The following is a 20,252-nucleotide window of genomic DNA, read 5'->3' as shown; positions in this document are numbered from 1 at the left end:
CTGTTGAGCTCAACAGGGTTGCCACACCCTTGTTGGTGATTGAGGAAACCACATAAGGGCCAAACCAGTTGCACTCCAGTTTTCCACCTTTTCGGCCCTCCTTCCTCTTATTCGCTCTTAGGACCTCATCTCCAACGTTAATCAGGAAAGATTTCACATTCTTTCCCTTGCGTTTTTCAAAAGAGATTTTCTGTCTCTGTTGTGCTATTTGGATGTTCTGGTAAATCTGAGAAAGATATGTAACAGTTATCATTTACAGTCCTTAACATACGCTTGCATTTTTTAGGAGTTATTATGTTTTAAATATTGCCATTTTATTCTCACCCTTCGAGTGCAAATCTGCAATGGTTGCAGCCTTTGCCTCAAGCTGCTGTTCTGCCTCATCAGCAGGCACCAAAACAGAGGTATCATCCCTGTCATTGACTGTAGCATTTATAACACCCGGGACGCGAGGGTGCCTCCAAACTGGGCAAAATAGGGCGTGCACTTGGTTGACCTCTGAAAGCATAAAAATTCCTTTTAGTATCTCTGTTGAGTATTGTTTCCATCTGCATTTGTTACAACATTGTACCTGCTTTGAGGTGTTAATGCTCGCCACAATGCCCCTCAGATGTAAATCCCAGTCATTCTGGTCCTCTCCACAGTACTTTGCAAGTGCTTTTTTTATGTTTTGGTTTGTACGCTCATCTTGGCCATTGCACTGGGGATGGTACGCTGAAGTGATGCAGTGTTTTACACCCAGTGCATCAAAAACACCACGGTTGACCTGCAGATGGTTTAGTGTACACCAATTACCAAATTACCTGAAAAATCGTATTACATTGTTACACATAACACATACACTGTATTAGATAGATTATTGTACCTCATTGACAAATTCCCGTCCTTGGTCGGTAATGATCTTCTCGACAAGACCGAAATCGAGAAGAATATTTACAATCTTTTTGAGACCTCAACAGCTGTTTTGTGGTAGAGCGTTTTTGCTACCACCCACTTCGTGAACAGATCAGTCGCTGTTAGAATGTATCTGCAATATAAAATGCAGAATGTTTGTAAATACATACAGAATCACTGTAAATGATTTCCTTTCTTTTTAAACCAGATTCTTCACGTTTAGAACCTTTAAAGGAGGTTACACATGCTTCAGCCCATCATGATAGTACCTTTTTGCCCTTAGCAGTGGAGGGAAGTGGGCCAATGAGATCCACACATGTCTCACTCTGTTTCAATGTACACATACAACACATTTCTGTAGATCAATAATCAGTCAGTCAGTCAAAAACTCCCACCCATTTCTTCACGTCCTCCCGCATAGTGGACCAGTGGTACGTTGCCAAAACCTTCTCGGTGGTGCGCCTTCTCCCTGCATGACCTCCGGAACCCAGGTTATCATGGCACTCCTTCAGGACATTGATAATTTGGTCCTTGGTGCACACAACCATCCTCTCATTGTCCTTGTATGTGTAGTACAAATCTCCAGCTGGCACAACAGGAACAACAAAACAATCATTTAGACATGTGTAGAGATGACATTATGACTAAAAGCTGTTCAAGAAATCCAGTGGCAAATGTGGTTTAGACGTAACAACTACAGTAATGTAAAGTGTGTATAAAAAGAAAAAGGAGAAACAAGCTGTGGAGTCCTTGCGATTTACTGAAAAATGTTGGAATTGCAATATGATAAACCATTAGAGGTATGATCACTTTTGCACCAAAAAACACCATTAGATAAATAGATAGATAGATATATACTTTATTGATCCCTATAAGTAAAGGGATGTGATGATGTCACATGTACAGGGGGTTTATACCTCATAATAAAAACGTATGTTCGTGACTTAACCATGGTCTTATTCTGTTACTTACCTTTGATCAGGTATTGTTTGGATGCCCTCCGAATTAACGCCTTCCTTTTATCATGCTTTTCAGCGGCGATGGTGAGATTGTGGTAACCACCATTGAGCACGTACTGCTTTATCTCAGCATAAAAGCTCTCCATTTCTGTCATGAAAGTTAAAATGGTCGCGGTAATTATGGGGAAGCGGAGGGATCTAGATCGTTCACACATAACAAGCTGTACCGAGTTCCTCCGGCTGCAGTTCCGCAGACGGCCGGTGTGTGGCAGCATAGCGCTGGGAGCAGAGGGAGGTGAGTATATGACGGATATGACGGATGACGGATGCGACGGAAATACACCCGAACATATTTGGTAGGCCGAACATATCTGGTACTGACACCGGCTCTCGCCCGCGAACGAGCCGTTTTTTTGTTTTTTTTGCGGAGGGATCTAGATCGGCATGAAGGCACATTATGCAATGTGCACATTATCCCGCTTATTACACATGGCCACATTCTCAACAAAGTAACGACATGACTCCTAATATTAATTGAAATGCTTTTATGGATTTAGAAAATGATTTTATTGACTTAAAAAATAGTTGTATGTATTGATTTAAATTGACATGCATCCGCTAAGAAAAGTAGTCCGTTGTTACTGTTTGAACTAACGTAGCAACGGCAGGAACTGCTTCGACAGTGTTTTTGAGGAGCTTTTTGATTAGATTTGAAAACATCGTTGCTTGCTTTAAAAGTAGCACACTTCATGATGTCAGACCTTGGGAAGTATCTAGATATCCCTGCCCTAATGCCAAAGTAACTGCCAACTGAATATGTGTCGCCGTTTGATGTCTATGTCTGGACCGCTGCGTAAAAAGGAGGGTTTCTGCCCCATTACTTCTCTTCTTACTTATATAAGAATAAAACACGGAGGACGGAGATTGTTGTGTTCTGATATACTCCTGCCAATAGGTGGCGCCGTGTAACCAGAGTAACCTACAATGTGGAGAGAATAAGTGTATGCCCGGGAGTTGATGCTGTGGCGGAAGAAAGAAGAATGAACAACAGTAAAGAGCTTAGTACCCGTATCCTCTGTCCCTTGCTTCATTAATGTCTTTTTACTAATACACAACAAATTGGCGACGAGGATGGCCGTGGCTTCTACTCCTTTACCTCCCACCTTTCTTCAGTGTCCGGGAGAACCTACTATGCCATTTGGAACATGGCTAAAAATGTTCGAAAACTACCTGCTAGTGATCGACGTGGAAGGAGCCAAGTGGCCGGATACCCGTATACGTGCTACGCTGCTACACAGTCGGAACCGAAGCACAGAGGATTTTCTACACATTGACTGAAACGGGAACTACATGCAACCATGCCGTGACTGCACTACGGGCGCATTTCGTGCCGAAGGTAAACGTAATTGCGGAGAGACACAAGTTCCGCCAACGAGCCCAGAGACATGATGAAACAATTGCACAGTACGTCTCTGCGCTACGTGAAATTATCGTTTTGTGTGAATTTGGAAATGCAGAACAGGATATGCTGCGTGATCAAATTGTGGAAAAAGCCTACAGTGGACGCATACGTGAACGCTTGCTGCTAGAAGACAAACTGACACTGGATAAAGCCATTCAGATTGCAAATCAGGTGGAAACGGCGGTGCGCAACGTGGCCGAGTTCTCCAACAGTGAAGTGCCTGTGAGAGAGATCAGGGCGCCAAAATGGGAACAAAAACTTCCCGCTGCAAGTAAACAAAGGAAAGGTGAGAGAAAGTCTGAGCAAGCACGAAGATGTTACAGATGTGATTCAGATAAACATATGGCCAACTCCACACAATGCCCTGCTACAAACAACATATGCAAATCCTGTGGAAAAACTGTGTCGTTCAGAACAAAAACGTGAAGTGAGGGAGGTCGTTATTCCAGAACTGACTGTTTTATTGCTGAATAATACTGCCCCAAAAGAGAAGAAAATAATATGCACTGTAGATTTGGGACTTTCTCCTGCTAACCAGTCATTTGAGATGATAGTAGATACTGGTTCTTCAGTGTCACTGCTGCCTGCTCATGTGTACGAGACCTATTTCAGTCACATACCACTGAAACCTACAAAGGTTCCTCTAGTCCAGTGCTTCTCAAAGTGTGGTCCGCGGACCGCTGGTGGTCCGTGAGCGCCCCCTAGTGGTCCGTGAGTATATTGGTAACATTTCACATTTGAAATTAATTAATTAATTCAAGTTTTCCGCACTCGCGGGAATATCTCCGCAATGGAGCGAGCTTAAGTTTCACTTTCAATTGCATGATATAGCCCAGATAAACACCTTCATCACACATGTGGCCACTTGTTTGTACCATTTGAAGGCGATTTGCAAAAAACGATGTGTTTTGGGATATTTGTGGAGTTAGGTGGTCCGCGAGTGTTTTTTTATTGGTTAAGTGGTCCTTGGTATGAAAAAGTTTGAGAAACACTGCTCTAGTCCAGGGGTCTGCAACCTTTTTGACCAAAAGAGCCATTTTGCTCCTTTTTCCAAAACATTTTTTTGTCTGGAGCCGCAAAACATATTTCATAGTTTTTTATTGTTATATCAGACAAAAACTACAGTTTTTTTGCATTTATTAGGCTATTTATTACATGATATAAAACTGTTAACCTCTAATAAGAAACAAAGAACTCCTATAAGGAGAATTACAAATAATACACAGGCCTACTTTAAAATAAATTAAACACAGCACTTGGGGAGTCCTCTGCACATTTGAAGGGGAAAAAAATATTATTAAAATGGGCCCACTTTGAAATAAATAAAACATATAGCTGCACCCTAAAAAGAGTTAAAGGTAGGTAAGAATGGAGAAACCAGCTCGAGTGCGCTCGAATTTGAAAGTACTCAACCGGAAAAAATATGCCTCTTCCTTCAGACTTTCTTACAGAGTCCCTCCTCCAACACACACGAATGCGCACATGACCAATGAGGGCACGAGATAGGTTTGTGTGCACAGATGGAAGGCTGACAGGCAGGTCGGCCATCCAGTTACTTTAGCCGGGCCGGCGTGCTTTTTACAGCGCTACGGCTTCCAGAGATTAATTTTTGTATGTATTTATTGTCAAAGCATTTAATATATTCATTGGGACGTTAAGAGCATTCCATGGAATATAACAAAAAGGGTTTTCTGAAATAAATTACATACCCCATTGAATTATGACTGAAGATCGTCAGCTGTCTTCCTCTCCCTTGTTGTTCCTCGATACGTAAAGGCTGCAGCACCTTTGACAACTTCTCTCTACATATCAAACATACCGGTAAACCAGCATCGTTTGCTGTGAAAGCATATAACTCTGTCCACACAGAATTAAATCCTGTGTTCCTCCGGTACTTTTTTTTAATTTATCCATAGTTCGCTCATCGAGCCGGTGTCAGTACCAGATATGTTCGGGTGTATTTCCGTCGCATCCGTCATCCGTCATATTCGTCATATTTTACAGCAACTCAAGAGGGCCATCACGGTCAAATTCCGAACATTTAAACATAGCCGACACTTCATTCTTTACTTTGTCCGTTATTATATGTAGAAGATATTGATTTTTTCTCCGTCATGTTGTTTCCATAGAAACAACTTCAAACAATAACAACTAACCGCTAGCCGCAAAGCTAGCATCACAGCCACTGCTCCGTTTTCGGAGACTTTGCACACGTTTTTCACAAACATTTTCACACGCTAGGAGCACCTCCAATAGCTTCGTCTTGATCTGTAGATGTGATTTGATGTGTCGTGTGTCCCCCAACTCCTCTCCAAAGTTCAGATATTTAATAAAATACTCAGGGGAGTTTCCTGAATTTTCATGCCCAAAACCAAGCACTCGGCCCAGGGTAAATAGGCTACATGCACAGTCACTTCCGCATTCTACTCATAGCGGCCGATTCATTTCCTGTTTGAAAATGACGACCTTCTACACCCGCTGCCTACAAGAGCTTCCGAAATTAAAAATGTCAGATGTTCATCGGATTTGCCGGACGACTAAAGCCCCAGCCAGCAAACTCGATAAAGGCTTCAAATGATATGCTGCGTCATATATACACAACTATGAAGGTAAGAAGGTAACCGGTGTTGCAGTATAACGTGAGTCATGACAACTGGCGACATTCTATTATTTTCGTCATAGGAATCGGGGGCGTGTACATTGAGGACCCATTGTTGACTTACCATGTCGATCGCCTCTTTTGTCGTTTACGTTCATCTTTTGCTATATCTGCCTTCCTAAGATCACTTTGATGCACATTCAGTACTCGTATGTGAGGTTGTGGGTGAGAGGTGGATATCGTGACGCTTACAGGGAGGTATCGAACATTACAAAGTAGGTGACTGTGTGGATGCCTGTTCAAAATATTGCAAACTTGAATAAATCATTTAAATTATATATTTGTGTCCGACTTTCATTTGTACATCGTTATTAATGTGATCTATAGTAGCTTTGATAGCTGTCCATACCTTCAGACAGCCTAAAAGTAAAACACAAGTCGTTTATTCACAGCCCGAACGCTCATCGACATGACTGGATCACTCATGACAGGTTGTGATCAGCTCCGAATAAATTGTGATATAGATGCTGTAGCTATTCTCCAGGGAGCACGTTTTTTTAATGAAATACCTGTATCCCTCTCATCACAACAAGACTCTACACTGTGCAGGAAAAACAATTACATACATGAAAATAACCTTGATGCATGGGAATGAAACACACAAACTATCTTCCGTGGCTATACTGATATGTCACAGAACGGTAAACTACAGAAAAGTAAGTTCAGCGGGGCAATTTCAAGGCATCTTAGTTTCCAAAGAAAGTTCATTGTGGTATTGTAGGGTAAGAGGGTAACACTAAGCATTCAGGAATACATGCTTCTTCTAGGATAATGGGTCAGTAAAAATAACCAATAATTCTACTCATAATAACCTCCTGGCTCATAGTAACAAGTGAGGTTACTAATCACTAGTATTTCTTCTCTCTTTTTTAGATAACGCTTCGTGATTCATCACCAGTGGTGCTCAAGCACAACCAGTGCTCCTGTGTTGCAGGAACTGTTTTGTGCAATCACACAGTAGCATTGCTGTTCCAAACAGCACACTACACTGAACTGAACATGCCAGTTGTGCCACCTGTGCATAGCTGTACTGAATCGGAACAGCAATGGCACAAGCCGCGAACAATGGTAATTTCAATGAGGTTCAAATACTTGTAATCTTTCACAGAGTTTTTGTTTTAAAGTGACTCAACGAACAGTAATAGGCTACATGCACTAGGGTCTGAGACGTACTTCCGCCTTAGCCGTTATACTGCTCGGATGCTTCCGGGTTGCTTCTGGTCTGCGTAGCTGAGCGTCCACAAATGTTTTACTGTTTAAATCTGTGGTTTAAATATGAGTCGACGGAAGATTTTCAAAACGGAGCATTTGCAAAGACAAGTAAAGAACTACTCCAAGCACTGCTGTGTCCCACTTTGTACGGCGTCAGCTAAATTCAACGGCGTCCTAAGTTTCCATGGCTTTCCGACCGAACTCGAGCTGCGAAGACAGTGGCTGGTTAAAATACGACGCGATAACTTTACAATCTCCTCTCACTCCAAGGTCTGCAGTCGTCACTTCGCTACGGATCAACTAATAGAGCCAAAAACCCTTGATGGCCGTAGGAGGCTTGTGAAAGGTGCTGTCCCAACTCTGTTTGAGTGGAATCACTTCACTGCTCAAACACCGCGGGCTAGTGTTTGGGAGAGAAGGGAGCGGCCCACTGAACCAGTCTCTCGGGAGGAGCAGGAAGAGCACATCGATGTCCGTGACCATGATTACTGCTCAACCCCTGAACCAGCTTCACTGGACATGTCCTCTCAAGCTACAGAAGACAACTCCAAAACATTGGAGGATCTGCAGAAGCAACTGCAGGAGTTAAGAGTCCAGCAAGAGTTTTGCTTACAGCGGTTTGCTGGCTCCGACGACAACATCCGATTCTATACCAGGTAATGTTTTGGCTAAATTCTATCCAAGTTTTTGAGATGGGTTAGCTTATAAAGAATCCTGTTTACCTGCCGTTTGACTGCTGACTATTTGCATGCAGTGTTGGAATAAGTAGGCTACTCAACTTAACTGAAGTATAAGTACAAATACTATGGTTTGAAAATACTCCTGAACTGAACATGTAGAATCATAAATCATGTGTTTTCATAAGTAACTAGAAACTATGAAGGTTAACTAAATGTGGTGGAGTAAAACATACTAATACTAACAACATACTGATAATACTTTACTACAAGTGGAAATCTTCAAAACCTTACCAAAGTAAAAGTACATGTCAATATCCACTGCGTTTCTCCCAGTTGCACACTTAAGAATGAAGAGTAAAAGTAGTCATTCTGTGTAAAATGTTCCCTGTATGTTTTAGATTATTATTACTGCTGCTTTAATGTAGTTGTTACATGTTACTGCTGTATATTACTATACCTGCACCAAGTGCCTTCTTAATCAGTCTATTTGAATTGTAATGTATTATAGCAAACAAGAGGAAAGCATTAGCCCATGTGTTACAGTTAACGAGTCAATTAATGACTGACATATGTCTTTTGTGTACAGATTCCCGAGCTATAACCACCTGATGGCCTTCTGGTTTTTGATTGAGCCTTCCATTTATAAAATGGTTCTTGTTACAAGAGCGATATCAGCTGCCAAGAGGAATGAAGAAGTGGTTACACACGCACGTCCATCAACGGTAGGCTACGTTTCTTTTAACACACAAACTGAAGGGAAAATGTTTCTCCAACATTTCATTGCTTTCGTGTAGGCTAAAAGGCTATAGTACTCAATCCTTTTTGAATACATCAGAGAACTAAAACAACTTAATGTTTTTCCCATGGTGTGCTACACTCATGACATTAATATAGTACCCTTTTTTTGTTTATCTTCCAGAGACAGCTGCTTCAGCCAATTGACGAGTTCTTCCTTTTTCTCTGCTTCCTGTCGGTGGGTTTGAAAGAGAGGGACCTTGCAAACCGCTTCAACGTACACCAGTCCACTGTGAGCCGCATCATTGCAACATGGACAAGTTTTCTTACAACTTTATTGGGGTCACAGTGCATCTGGCTTACACCTGCAGAAGTTCAAGCCCACCTCCCAGAGGCATTCAAAGATTTCCCAGACACACAGGTGATCCTGGATTGCACAGAGCTGAGGTGTCAAACACCATCCTCACTCCTCCTCCAAAGTGAAATGTATTCTACATACAAATGTCACTGCACCATGAAAGCCCCGGTTGGCATAGCCCCACATGGCGCAGTGACATTTGTTTCCAGTCTGTATGGTGGTTCTGTCAGCGACAAGGAGATTTTCAAACAATCTGGAATAGCTGCGTTGTTGACTGAAAACATGGCAGTGATGGTAGATAAGGGCTTCCTGATCAGCGATTGCTGCAAATGCAAGGTGTACTGCCCACCTTTTCTGTCAAAGCAGAAGCAAATGCCAGCCTATCAGGTGAGGGAGACACAGGCCATTGCCAGACTGAGGGTTCATGTGGAGCGTGTCATTAGGAGGATAAAAGAGACAAACTTTTTGATGGTGTCATCCTCCTGTCTCATGCCTACAACATCAACCAACTGTTTGCAGTAGCATGTATGCTGTCAAACTATCAGAACAAAGCACTGGTCAAGAAATGGGTGAAATAAGACAAGATGATGACACCTGTGCAGGTAGCTGTGATTAAGCTGGGTGAGCACACCGTAATCCCGTGTTGCCTGACACACGCTAGTGTTTTGTTTGAATAAATGGTAAATAGCAAATTACAATGCGTTGATGATTTCTTACAAATGCACTGATTTACTATTCATTACACAAATCACTTCACTTTATTGTCTTTTTAAATACAATTGTATATTTATTAGGGCCGGGACTCGATTAAAAAAATTAATCTAATTAATTAGAGGCTTTGTAATTAATTAATCGAAATTAATCGCATTTTTAATCACATATAAATATTTGACCTGAGAACAGTGAGAAGCAATTTTTTTCACATGGATTTTAGTATACCATTAGGCGCATTCACACCGCAGTACTTTTCCCACAAAGGTTCATGAGAATTTAGTTCATGAGAACTCTTTGAACCTGGGGGTGGATTAGGCAAATGAAGCCGCTGACGTCACTTCTTCTTCTTCTGCTTTGGGTTTACTGGCAGGCCGCAAACGGCGTATACTGCCGCCCAAAGTCCCCGGCCGGAAGTCCCCGGAGTTGGTGACTGTAAATCGCCAGAACGCCGACACCTCCTCATCTCCACCGCTCCCATGTTTTATTTTGTGTTGCCATAAGTTAGTCTCTCTGCATTTCTGCGCTGGGCTAATGCTAATGCTAATGCGAGGATAATAAAATGGCGGCTTCACAAAACTTTTTGGGAGTTTTACGGGGCGTGGTTTGCAATCCGCCCAGCCAATCAGACATATAGCTCTTTTCTCACAAGAGAGCCGTACGAAAGTCCCTGCTCTCTAGCAGCTCTCTGCTCTCTAGCAGGGACTTTCGTGGGGGTAAAAAGGTTCTCATTAACTAATTTTAGTACCAGCTCTTTTTGGTGTGAACGCGATAAAAGAGGCTAACGTCCACGCTAGCTGCTATATGTTTTTGCATTGAGGTGATACTTGAGGCTTGATGTGCTGCGGTGATATGCGAATTCCTTTTTGCATAATTTGCACACAACCGTGCTCTTATCGACGCTTCCATCCGTCCGTTTTTTAAAACAACATTTCCCACTGTTGTTCACTGTGGTTTGTTGTTGTCTGAAGTCATGAACGTTAGTTGGTGCTCCAGTATAATCGGTACGCCTGAAACTCATCCAGTGAGAAACGTTCCGCGGTGCAAAAATAAGTGCGATTAAAATGCGTTAATTTTTGTGTAATTAATTAATCTTAATTAACGCGTTAAAGTCCCGGCCCTAATATTTATTTACATATATGAAATGTGACAAACAATATATATCAAAAACAAAATATTGAAATCACATTTTGTTGTCATTCAGAACACATGATTGAGGGATTGCCTCCTAAAAACAATGACGGCTGAGCCAGGGTCTAGCAGCTAACTGCTTACAGAGTTAACAATGGCTACAGTGCCCACTACTTTTTTAATGACAGGTACTTCGGCATGTATGTGTAAAAAAAAAAAAAGTCTGATTGCTCTTTGCACTTCTGGATCTGTGTATATTCTTTGCACCAGGTAGTCCTCTTGTGCCCACACTACAAAATCACACCACTGCATCCCAGATACAAGAAGTTGACCCTGTACTTGCCAGTAATAGGCATGGCTTTTCTTGAGCTTAGGGGAGCCACATTCCATCTGCACATATTTGCAGTCGACATAATTTGGGACATTGGGACATTTGAATTCAACAAGGCCAAATTGGGGATATTCTGTTGGGTCAAAAACAACTCCCATCAGGGGAGGCACCAAGCCAGGGCGTAGAGGGGTGAATGACAAGGCCACAAGGGGAGTAGTTCACGTTTGCCAGTCTACTGTATTCAGCTGCTACTGTGGGCTCCATCTCGGTACCTCTCCTCATTTCTGCAGTCTGCCTTGTACCTTTGAGTATTTGCTCTGCAAGAGAGTTAGCAGAGCTCTCACCTCTGACGTGACAAATCTCTCTTAACCTAGAGGCAGTAACCCTGGGTTTGCGGAGCAGATGCCACTCTGAGCTAGAGCTTTGCTCACGGGTAGCCTCCTCAATTTTGTGAGACATTTCCAAATCAACAGATAAGCTGTTCATATGTAGTTGCTCCTCTTCTGAGCACACCAGCGGTAAATCACATGGCAAGATCACATACCCCTCTATGGGCAAGTGGGGTGTTGGTGGTGTGTCAGTGTGAAGTGTGGTGTACCGAGACGTCAAAGCAGGCCTCTGATAGGACAGAACACTGCCCTCCTGCACAATCCCGAAGGCACATTCCACAAGGGGCTTGTCAGGTCTCATGTTCATTGTGGTCACAAGCGGCCTGTCTTCAATGCTGAATGCTGAGTATGCCTCCGTAACTCTGAACAGGCAGGGATCTGGTAATGGCCCCACCATGCCTCTGTAGAATCCACTCCTACAAAGAATGGCAAAGACAATATAGCACATTAATGTGACAATAAAGGTTAGGAATACAGCACCAGAATTATGAATTTTAAAAACACAGGAAACACAATTTTCCAGCTAAAATGACCTTACTCCAGTCTGCACCATCCTATTTGGTACAGGCTTGGTGAAGACCATGGAGTTGATGGGCCCTGGCTTCACACCCTTAAGGAAAAGACAATTACTGTTCGTTGAGTCACTTTAAAACAAAAACTCTGTGAAAGATTACAAGTATTTGAACCTCATTGAAATTACCATTGTTCGCGGCTTGTGCCATTGCTGTTCCGATTCAGTACAGCTATGCACAGGTGGCACAACTGGCATGTTCAGTGTAGTGTGCTGTTTGGAACAGCAATGCTACTGTGTGATTGCACAAAACAGTTCCTGCAACACAGGAGCACTGGTTGTGCTTGAGCACCACTGGTGATGAATCACGAAGCGTTATCTAAAAAAGAGAGAAGAAATACTAGTGATTAGTAACCTCACTTGTTACTATGAGCCAGGAGGTTATTATGAGTAGAATTATTGGTTATTTTTACTGACCCATTATCCTAGAAGAAGCATGTATTCCTGAATGCTTAGTGTTACCCTCTTACCCTACAATACCACAATGAACTTTCTTTGGAAACTAAGATGCCTTGAAAATTGTATTAAAGCAGTTTTTACTATATATTTGAACCCCCAAACTTACACATCCATAAACAATGTAATAATATCTGACCAATCAGCTGTGATAAAGCAGGGAGAAGTAGGACACTGTTGAGATTCCCTTAAGGTAAACTAATGTTTAACTGAACTGAAACTCAATAAACAGGGGGGAACAGTGTCAATGCTGCCTGCCTACACTCAAACTGTGTGCTGTCTCGCTCTTCCGCATTGACCTGTAGCACAAGGCTCTCACGCTGACCTGCCCTGTCAGCCTGTCTTTATTGGGCACTGAATGAAGAAAAACAGAGCAACAGCGTTAGATCTATACTCACGTCAACACATCTATGGCAACATTGCTTTACAAAAGCTGATACCATTATGCAGTGTGGCTAACAACAAGATAACCTTGGCTAGGCTATAAGGCTATTAAACGATAGTATTTGTTAGCAAAATGGCTAAAAGAATTAACACCAGAAACAGTACATAGCGTTACCCAGAGCCCTATAGTAGTCTACTATAGTAGTAGTATAATAATAATTAAAACTGCGGTCGCACTTGTGCGCGCAGTGATGAGCGGGCCCTCGCGTCCGTGCGCCTGTCGGGGAGGGCGGCAGGTCGTCCCGGCGTCAAGCAGACGCGCGCGAGTCCTGGGAAATGAGCCGTTTCTCATTTCTATAATTTTCGCGTCCCAGACTCCCAGGTCCTCCGGCAGCAACCCGGAAACAGATTTCGGCGCGCCGTCTCGAAGGAAAACAAATTTCTGTAAAGGCTCGTCGAGGATCGATTATCGAGGAGGCTGTCTGGAGGAGCCGTAACCGAGGATACACTGATTTAGAGGAGAGAGGAGTGTCTCTGGAGGAGCTATAACCGAGGGTACACTGAAGTATTCTCCTGAGACGATTTCAGCCAACAGTGATGTTTAAAAGAGGTGTGACGCATGGCTGGACTTTTGTCAAACGAAGCACAGCTCTGCAAACTGTTCCCTTTGTGATTATAAGTTATTTGAGATGATAAAATGTGCATCAGACTTTCTGCCCTTTACCGTTTGTTTACTCACTAATTACATCTCCCCTGGATGTTAGGTGATGTTACAGTGAGAACAGCTGCTGAGGTCAGTGCAGAAAGCAGAACAGTGTGTATAATATATATCGCTCAATAACAAATGTAACAGGCCTTCATGTCACACTTTATTTGTAGGCTTTAGGAGATATCTACAAATAAACGTGTGTGTGTGTGTGTGTGTGTGTGTGTGTGTGTGTGTGTGTGTGTGTGTGTGTGTGTGTGTGTGTGTGTGTGTGGTGTGTGTGTGTGTGTGTGTGGTGTGTGTGTGTGGTGTGTGTGTGTGTGTGTGTGTGTGTGTGTGTGTGTGTGTGTGTGTGTGTGTGTGTGTGTGTGTGTGTGTGTGTGTGTGTGGTGTGTGTGTGTGTGTGTGTGTGTGTGTGTGTGTGTGTGTGTGTGTGTGTGTGTGTGTGTGTGTGTGTGTGTGTGTGTGTGTGTGTGTGTGTGTGTGTGTGTGTGTGTGTGTGTGTGTGTGTGTGTGTGTGTGTGATGTGTGTGTGTGTGTGTGTTGTGTGTGTGTGTGTGTTGTGTGTGTGTGTGTGTGTGTGTGTGTGTGTGTGTGTGTGTGTGTTGTGTGTGTTGCTGTGGCCGACCGGCAGGTCTCCGTCGCTTATCTGACATATACTTGGTCAAAAATTGTACATTCTCCGTTAGCCTACGAGCTCCCCGTTTGAGCGAAGGACTATTCCTTCTCAATGTAGCATGACATTGGATATGCGCTGAAGTTGTCCTGGATTGGAATTTTTCCGATCATTCCCCTAGGAGGAGTCCGCAGAAATGTGCTTAAAATGGCTGAAAAATGCACATTTTTCTAAATTGCCGACTTTCTGGTGGGCGGGGCTAATGGAAGGCAATTTGAAATATGTGTGCAATCATAATAGCAATATGTATACAGCGTTTCGTGAATATTGGAAAAAGTATACGCGAGTAGTTTGGAGTCATTTGGAGTCATTTGTGACATGTAAATCGTAATAAATGGTGTATTCGCTGTTAGCTTACGACCTCCACGAGTAATTTTTCAAAAATGTGCTCCTCAATTAAGTATCATATTGGATAGGGGCTAAACATGTCCTGCATTGGAATTTTTCTGATCATTCCCCTAGGAGGAGTTCGCAAGAACGTGCGTAAAATGCATAAAAAACGCACATAGGGGGGGCGAGGCTAATGGAATGTATGTACAAATATGTCTTCAATTCCATGAGGAATGTCTGTGCCAATATTCGTGAAGTTCTGAGAAACTATGAGACTACCACACAATAGGGGCGCTAGTGAGCAGTTTTTTTGGAAAATTACGTTTTTTTTTTACATTCTTGAAAAGGTCGTGGGCTGTGACGTGTGTACCAAGTTTTGCGTACCGAAACACATTTTAGCACATCGTCATTAAAAAAAAAGTACAGGCCACGCCCACATTTGTCATTCGTTGTGACACTTTAAATATAAGTGCATACTTATCCCCAGAGTATGTCTAAAAAAATAAAAAAAGATTTCGTCCATCAGTTCATGAGTTATACATTTGTCATGTTTTTGGCGCCCCCTATAGTCCAAAATGGAAAATACTTGTTGTGCCTATTGTTACCATCAAAATGTGTGTTTTTTTTGTACATTGTTGATGAGTTATGAGCATTTCTATCTAAGCCCCGCCTTTTTGCGAACACGTTTAGAGTAATGAGGGCCACATTTATCGACTGAACATGCTCGGTCAGACACATTATCCTACGATAATGTGTCTGACCCTCCGGCGATACTGTATACTGAGTTTGGTGTTGAAAAACCAAAATTTGAAATTTAAGTGAATATTTAACTGTTTTTAAAATTATGCTAATTTAAAAAAATAATAAAGTAGGCGGAGCTTAGGGGTACAAGGACATTATATGTAGAGCAGGTCCACCCGAGTAAGTGTGAAAAATGTCAGGTCATTTGGAGTTACGGTGCAACTTTGTACATCTTTCCAAAAACGGAAATGGCCATAGGTGGCGCTAGAGAGCATGTTGGACAATTTGAACACATTGAGTCCAGAATATTGTAGTTTTCACCGATTCTGGAATCTGTGCAAAATTATACAACTTTTTCAGCGTCCTAAAGGCCTCAAAAACAGGAAACGCCAGCAGAAAAATAAGAATAATTCCACGAATAACAATAGGTATCCTTGCACTTCAATAACAATAGGTATCCTTGCACTTCGTGCTAGGACGCCGTTGGGTCCTAGCACTCTCGTGCTCGGGCCCTAATAATAATAGTAGTTATACTATAGGGCTCTGGCGTTACCTAGCTTTTGACAGCTAATGTTAGCGTAACCCGGAGCATAAGCTAGCTGGTTAGTACCGGTTACCTTCTTACCTTCATAGTTGTGTATATATGACGCAGCATATAATTTGAAGCCTTTATCGAGTTTGCCGGCTGGGGCTTTAGTCATCCGGCAAATCCGATGAACATCTGACATTTTTAATTTCGGAAGCTCTTGTAGGCAGCAGGTGTAGAAGGTCGTCATTTTCAAACAGGAAATGAATTGGCCGCTATGAGTAGAATGCGGAAGTGACTGTGCATGTAGCCTATTGTCTTTTCCTTAAGGGTGTGAAGCCAGGGCCCATCAACTCCATGGTCTTCACCAAGCCTGTACCAAATAGGATGGTGCAGACTGGAGTAAGGTAATTTTAGCTGGAAAATTGTGTTTCCTGTGTTTTTAAAATTCATAATTCTGGTGCTGTATTCCTAACCTTTATTGTCACATTAATGTGCTATATTGTCTTTGCCATTCTTTGTAGGAGTGGATTCTACAGAGGCATGGTGGGGCCATTACCAGATCCTTGCCTGTTCAGAGTTACGGAGGCATACTCAGCATTCAGCATTGAAGACAGGCCGCTTGTGACCACAATGAACATGAGACCTGACAAGCCCCTTGTGGAACGTGCCTTCGGGATTGTGCAGGAGGGCAGTGTTCTGTCCTATCAGATGCCTGCTTTGACGTCTCGGTACACCACACTTCACACTGACACACCACCAACACCCCATTTGCCCATAGAGGGGTATGTGATCTTGCCATGTGATTTACCGCTGGTGTGCTCAGAAGAGGAGCAACTACATATGAACAGCTTATCTGTTGATTTGGAAATGTCTCACAAAATTGAGGAGGCTACCCGTGAGCAAAGCTCTAGCTCAGAGTGGCATCTGCTCCGCAAACCCAGGGTTACTGCCTCTAGGTTAAGAGAGATTTGTCACGTCAGAGGTGAGAGCTCTGCTAACTCTCTTGCAGAGCGAATACTCAAAGGTACAAGGCAGACCGCAGAAATGAGGAGAGGTGCCGAGATGGAGCCCACAGTAGCAGCTGAATACAGTAGACTGGCAAACGTGAACTACTCCCCTTGTGGCCTTATCATTCACCCCTCTACGCCCTGGCTTGGTGCCTCCCCTGATGGAGTTGTTTTTGACCCAACAGAATATCCCCAATTTGGCCTTGTTGAATTCAAATGTCCCAATGTCCCAAATTATGTCGACTGCAAATATGTGCAGATGGAATGTGGCTCCCCTAAGCTCAAGAAAAGCCATGCCTATTACTGGCAAGTACAGGGTCAACTTCTTGTATCTGGGATGTAGTGGTGTGACTTTGTAGTGTGGGCACAAGAGGACTACCTGGTGCAAAGAATATGCACAGATCCAGAAGTGCAAAGAGCAATCAGAGAAAAAGTAGACTTTTTTTTTTTTTACTCATACATGCCGAAGTACCTGTCATTAAAAAAGTAGTGGGCACTGTAGCCATTGTTAACTCTGTAAGCAGTTAGCTGCTAGACCCTGGCTCAGCCGTCATTGTTTTTAGGAGGCAATCCCTCAATCATGTGTTCTGAATGACAACAAAATGTGATTTCAATATTTTGTTTTTGATATATATTGTTTGTCACATTTCATATATGTAAATAAATATACAATTGTATTTAAAAAGACAATAAAGTGAAGTGATTTTTGTGTAAAGAATAGTAAATCAGTGCATTTGTAAGAAATCATCAACGCATTGTAATTTGCTATTTACCATTTATTCAAACAAAACACTAGCGTGTGTCAGGCAACACGGGATTACGGTGTGCTCACCCAGCTTAATCACAGCTACCTGCACAGGTGTCATCATCTTGTCTTATTTCACCCATTTCTTGACCAGTGCTTTGTTCTGATAGTTTGACAGCATACATGCTACTGCAAACAGTTGGTTGATGTTGTAGGCATGAGACAGGAGGATGACACCATCAAACAGTGTGTTCTCTTTTATCCTCCTAATGACACGCTCCACATGAACCCTCAGTCTGGCAATGGCCTGTGTCTCCCTCACCTGATAGGCTGGCATTTGCTTCTGCTTTGACAGAAAAGGTGGGCAGTACACTTTGCATTTGCAGCAATCGCTGATCAGGAAGCCCTTATCTACCATCACTGCCATGTTTTCAGTCAACAACGCAGCTATTCCAGACTGTTTGAAAATCTCCTTGTCGCTGACAGAACCACCATACAGACTGGAAACAAATGTCACTGCGCCATGTGGGGCTATGCCAACCAGGGCTTTCATGGTGCAGTGACATTTGTATGTAGAATACATTTCACTTTGGAGGAGGAGTGAGGATGGTGTTTGACACCTCAGCTCTGTGCAATCCAGGATCACCTGTGTGTCTGGGAAATCTTTGAATGCCTCTGGGAGGTGGGCTTGAACTTCTGCAGGTGTAAGCCAGATGCACTGTGACCCCAATAAAGTTGTAAGAAAACTCGTCCATGTTGCAATGATGCAGCTCACAGTGGACTGGTGTACGTTGAAGCGGTTTGCAAGATCCCTCTCTTTCAAACCCACCGACAGGAAGCAGAGAAAAAGGAAGAGCTCGTCAATTGGCTGAAGCAGCTGTCTCTGGAAGATAAACAAAAAAAGGGTACTATATTAATGTCATGAGTGTAGCACACCATGGGAAAAACATTAAGTTGTTTTAGTTCTCTGATGTATTCAAAAAGGATTGAGTACTATAGCCTTTTAGCCTACACGAAAACAATGAAATGTTGGAGAAACATTTTCCCTTCAGTTTGTGTTTAGATTGTGTGTTAAAAGAAACGTAGCCTACCGTTGATGGACGTGCGTGTGTAACCACTTCTTCATTCCTCTTGGCAGCTGATATCGCTCTTGTAACACGAACCATTTTATAAATGGAAGGCTCAATCAAAAACCAGAAGGCCATCAGGTGGTTATAGCTCGGGAATCTGTACACAAAAGACACATGTCAGTCATTAATTGACTCGTTAACTGTAACACATGGGCTAATGCTTTCCTCTTGTTTGCTATAATACATTACAATTCAAATAGACTGATTAAGAAGGCACTTGGTGCAGGTATAGTAATATACAGCAGTAACAACAACTACATTAAAGCAGCAGTAATAATAATCTAAAACATACAGGGAACATTTTACACAGAATGACTACTTTTACTCTTCATTCTTAAGTGTGCAACTGGGAGAAACGCAGTGGATATTGACATGTACTTTTACTTTGGTAAGGTTTTGAAGATTTCCACTTGTAGTAAAGTATTATCAGTATGTTGTTAGTATTAGTATGTTTTACTCCACCACATTTAGTTAACCTTCATAGTTTCTAGTTACTTATGAAAACACATGATTTATGATTCTACATGTTCAGTTCAGGAGTATTTTCAAACCATAGTATTTGTACTTATACTTCAGTTAAGTTGAGTAGCCTACTTATTCCAACACTGCATGCAAATAGTCAGCAGTCAAACGGCAGGTAAACAGGATTCTTTATAAGCTAACCCATCTCAAAAACTTGGATAGAATTTAGCCAAAACATTACCTGGTATAGAATCGGATGTTGTCGTCGGAGCCAGCAAACCGCTGTAAGCAAAACTCTCGCTGGACTCTTAACTCCTGCAGTTGCTCCAATGTTTTGGAGTTGTCTTATGTAGCTTGAGAGGACATGTCCAGTGAAGCTGGTTCAGGGGTTGAGCAGTAATCATGGTCACGGACATCGATGTGCTCTTCCTGCTCCTCCCGAGAGACTGGTTCAGTGGGCCGCTCCCTTCTCTCCCAAACACTAGCCCGCGGTGTTTGAGCAGTGAAGTGATTCCACTCAAACAGAGTTGGGACAGCACCTTTCACAAGCCTCCTACGGCCATCAAGGGTTTTTGGCTCTATTAGTTGATCCGTAGCGAAGTGACGACTGCAGACCTTGGAGTGAGAGGAGATTGTAAAGTTATCGCGTCGTATTTTAACCAGCCACTGTCTTCGCAGCTCGAGTTCGGTCGGAAAGCCATGGAAACTTAGGACGCCGTTGAATTTAGCTGACGCCGTACAAAGTGGGACACAGCAGTGCTCGGAGTAGTTCTTTACTTGTCTTTGCAAATGCTCCGTTTTGAAAATCTTCCGTCGACTCATATTTAAACCACAGATTTAAACAGTAAAACATTTATGGACGCTCAGCTACGCAGACCAGAAGCAACCCGGAAGCGTCCGAGCAGTATAACGGCTAAGGCGGAAGTACGTCTCAGACCCTAGTGCATGTAGCCTATGGTACTGTCATTTGACATTACTCTCTCGTTGAGTTACT

The 20,252-nt window shown here is 42.7% G+C and overlaps 3 protein-coding genes and 1 long non-coding RNA gene across 4 annotated transcripts; 2 read left to right on the top strand and 2 right to left on the bottom strand.

Moving 5' to 3' along the window:
- The first annotated feature begins 2,838 nt into the window (after positions 1-2,838).
- LOC117552846 lies at positions 2,839-17,606 on the top strand. The gene is made up of 4 exons (XM_034226510.1): positions 2,839-3,601; positions 6,848-7,042; positions 16,242-16,318; positions 16,436-17,606. The coding sequence occupies exons 2-4, from the start codon at positions 6,974-6,976 to the stop codon at positions 17,262-17,264; spliced, it is 975 nt and encodes a 324-aa protein (XP_034082401.1). The 5' UTR covers positions 2,839-3,601; positions 6,848-6,973; the 3' UTR covers positions 17,265-17,606.
- LOC117552845 lies at positions 7,181-9,654 on the top strand. The gene is made up of 3 exons (XM_034226508.1): positions 7,181-7,842; positions 8,453-8,588; positions 8,786-9,654. The coding sequence occupies exons 1-3, from the start codon at positions 7,250-7,252 to the stop codon at positions 9,479-9,481; spliced, it is 1,425 nt and encodes a 474-aa protein (XP_034082399.1). The 5' UTR covers positions 7,181-7,249; the 3' UTR covers positions 9,482-9,654.
- Positions 11,470-12,294, bottom strand: LOC117552847. Its single transcript, XR_004570040.1, has 3 exons — positions 12,222-12,294; positions 12,060-12,131; positions 11,470-11,937 (listed from the first exon to the last, which is right to left on the bottom strand). It is a non-coding gene; the product is annotated as an uncharacterized LOC117552847 (long non-coding RNA).
- Positions 17,607-17,679: 73 nt separating the features above from the next.
- On the bottom strand, positions 17,680-19,578 carry LOC117552857. Its single transcript, XM_034226533.1, has 3 exons — positions 19,500-19,578; positions 18,758-18,893; positions 17,680-18,549 (listed from the first exon to the last, which is right to left on the bottom strand). The coding sequence occupies exons 2-3, from the start codon at positions 18,869-18,871 to the stop codon at positions 17,797-17,799; spliced, it is 867 nt and encodes a 288-aa protein (XP_034082424.1). The 5' UTR covers positions 18,872-18,893; positions 19,500-19,578; the 3' UTR covers positions 17,680-17,796.
- Positions 19,579-20,252: the final 674 nt, after the last annotated feature.

This window comes from Gymnodraco acuticeps, unplaced genomic scaffold, assembly GCF_902827175.1.
Source record: "Gymnodraco acuticeps unplaced genomic scaffold, fGymAcu1.1, whole genome shotgun sequence".
In the NCBI taxonomy this organism is placed as follows: domain Eukaryota; kingdom Metazoa; phylum Chordata; class Actinopteri; order Perciformes; family Bathydraconidae; genus Gymnodraco; species Gymnodraco acuticeps.
This window is presented reverse-complemented; position numbering and strand designations above follow the sequence as displayed.

Bases quoted from the DNA above. Each gene is read 5' to 3' on its own strand.
- LOC117552846 (XM_034226510.1), top strand. From the start codon at position 6,974: ATGCCAGTTGTGCCACCTGTGCATAGCTGTACTGAATCGGAACAGCAA. The intron at 7,043-16,241 runs GTAATTTCAATG...CTTTTCCTTAAG, and splicing joins GGCACAAGCCGCGAACAATG to GGTGTGAAGCCAGGGCCCAT. The intron at 16,319-16,435 runs GTAATTTTAGCT...CATTCTTTGTAG, and splicing joins ATGGTGCAGACTGGAGTAAG to GAGTGGATTCTACAGAGGCA.
- LOC117552845 (XM_034226508.1), top strand. From the start codon at position 7,250: ATGAGTCGACGGAAGATTTTCAAAACGGAGCATTTGCAAAGACAAGTA. The intron at 7,843-8,452 runs GTAATGTTTTGG...TTTTGTGTACAG, and splicing joins AACATCCGATTCTATACCAG to ATTCCCGAGCTATAACCACC. The intron at 8,589-8,785 runs GTAGGCTACGTT...TTTATCTTCCAG, and splicing joins CACACGCACGTCCATCAACG to AGACAGCTGCTTCAGCCAAT.
- LOC117552857 (XM_034226533.1), bottom strand. From the start codon at position 18,871: ATGGCCTTCTGGTTTTTGATTGAGCCTTCCATTTATAAAATGGTTCGT. The intron at 18,550-18,757 runs GTAGGCTACGTT...TTTATCTTCCAG, and splicing joins CACACGCACGTCCATCAACG to AGACAGCTGCTTCAGCCAAT.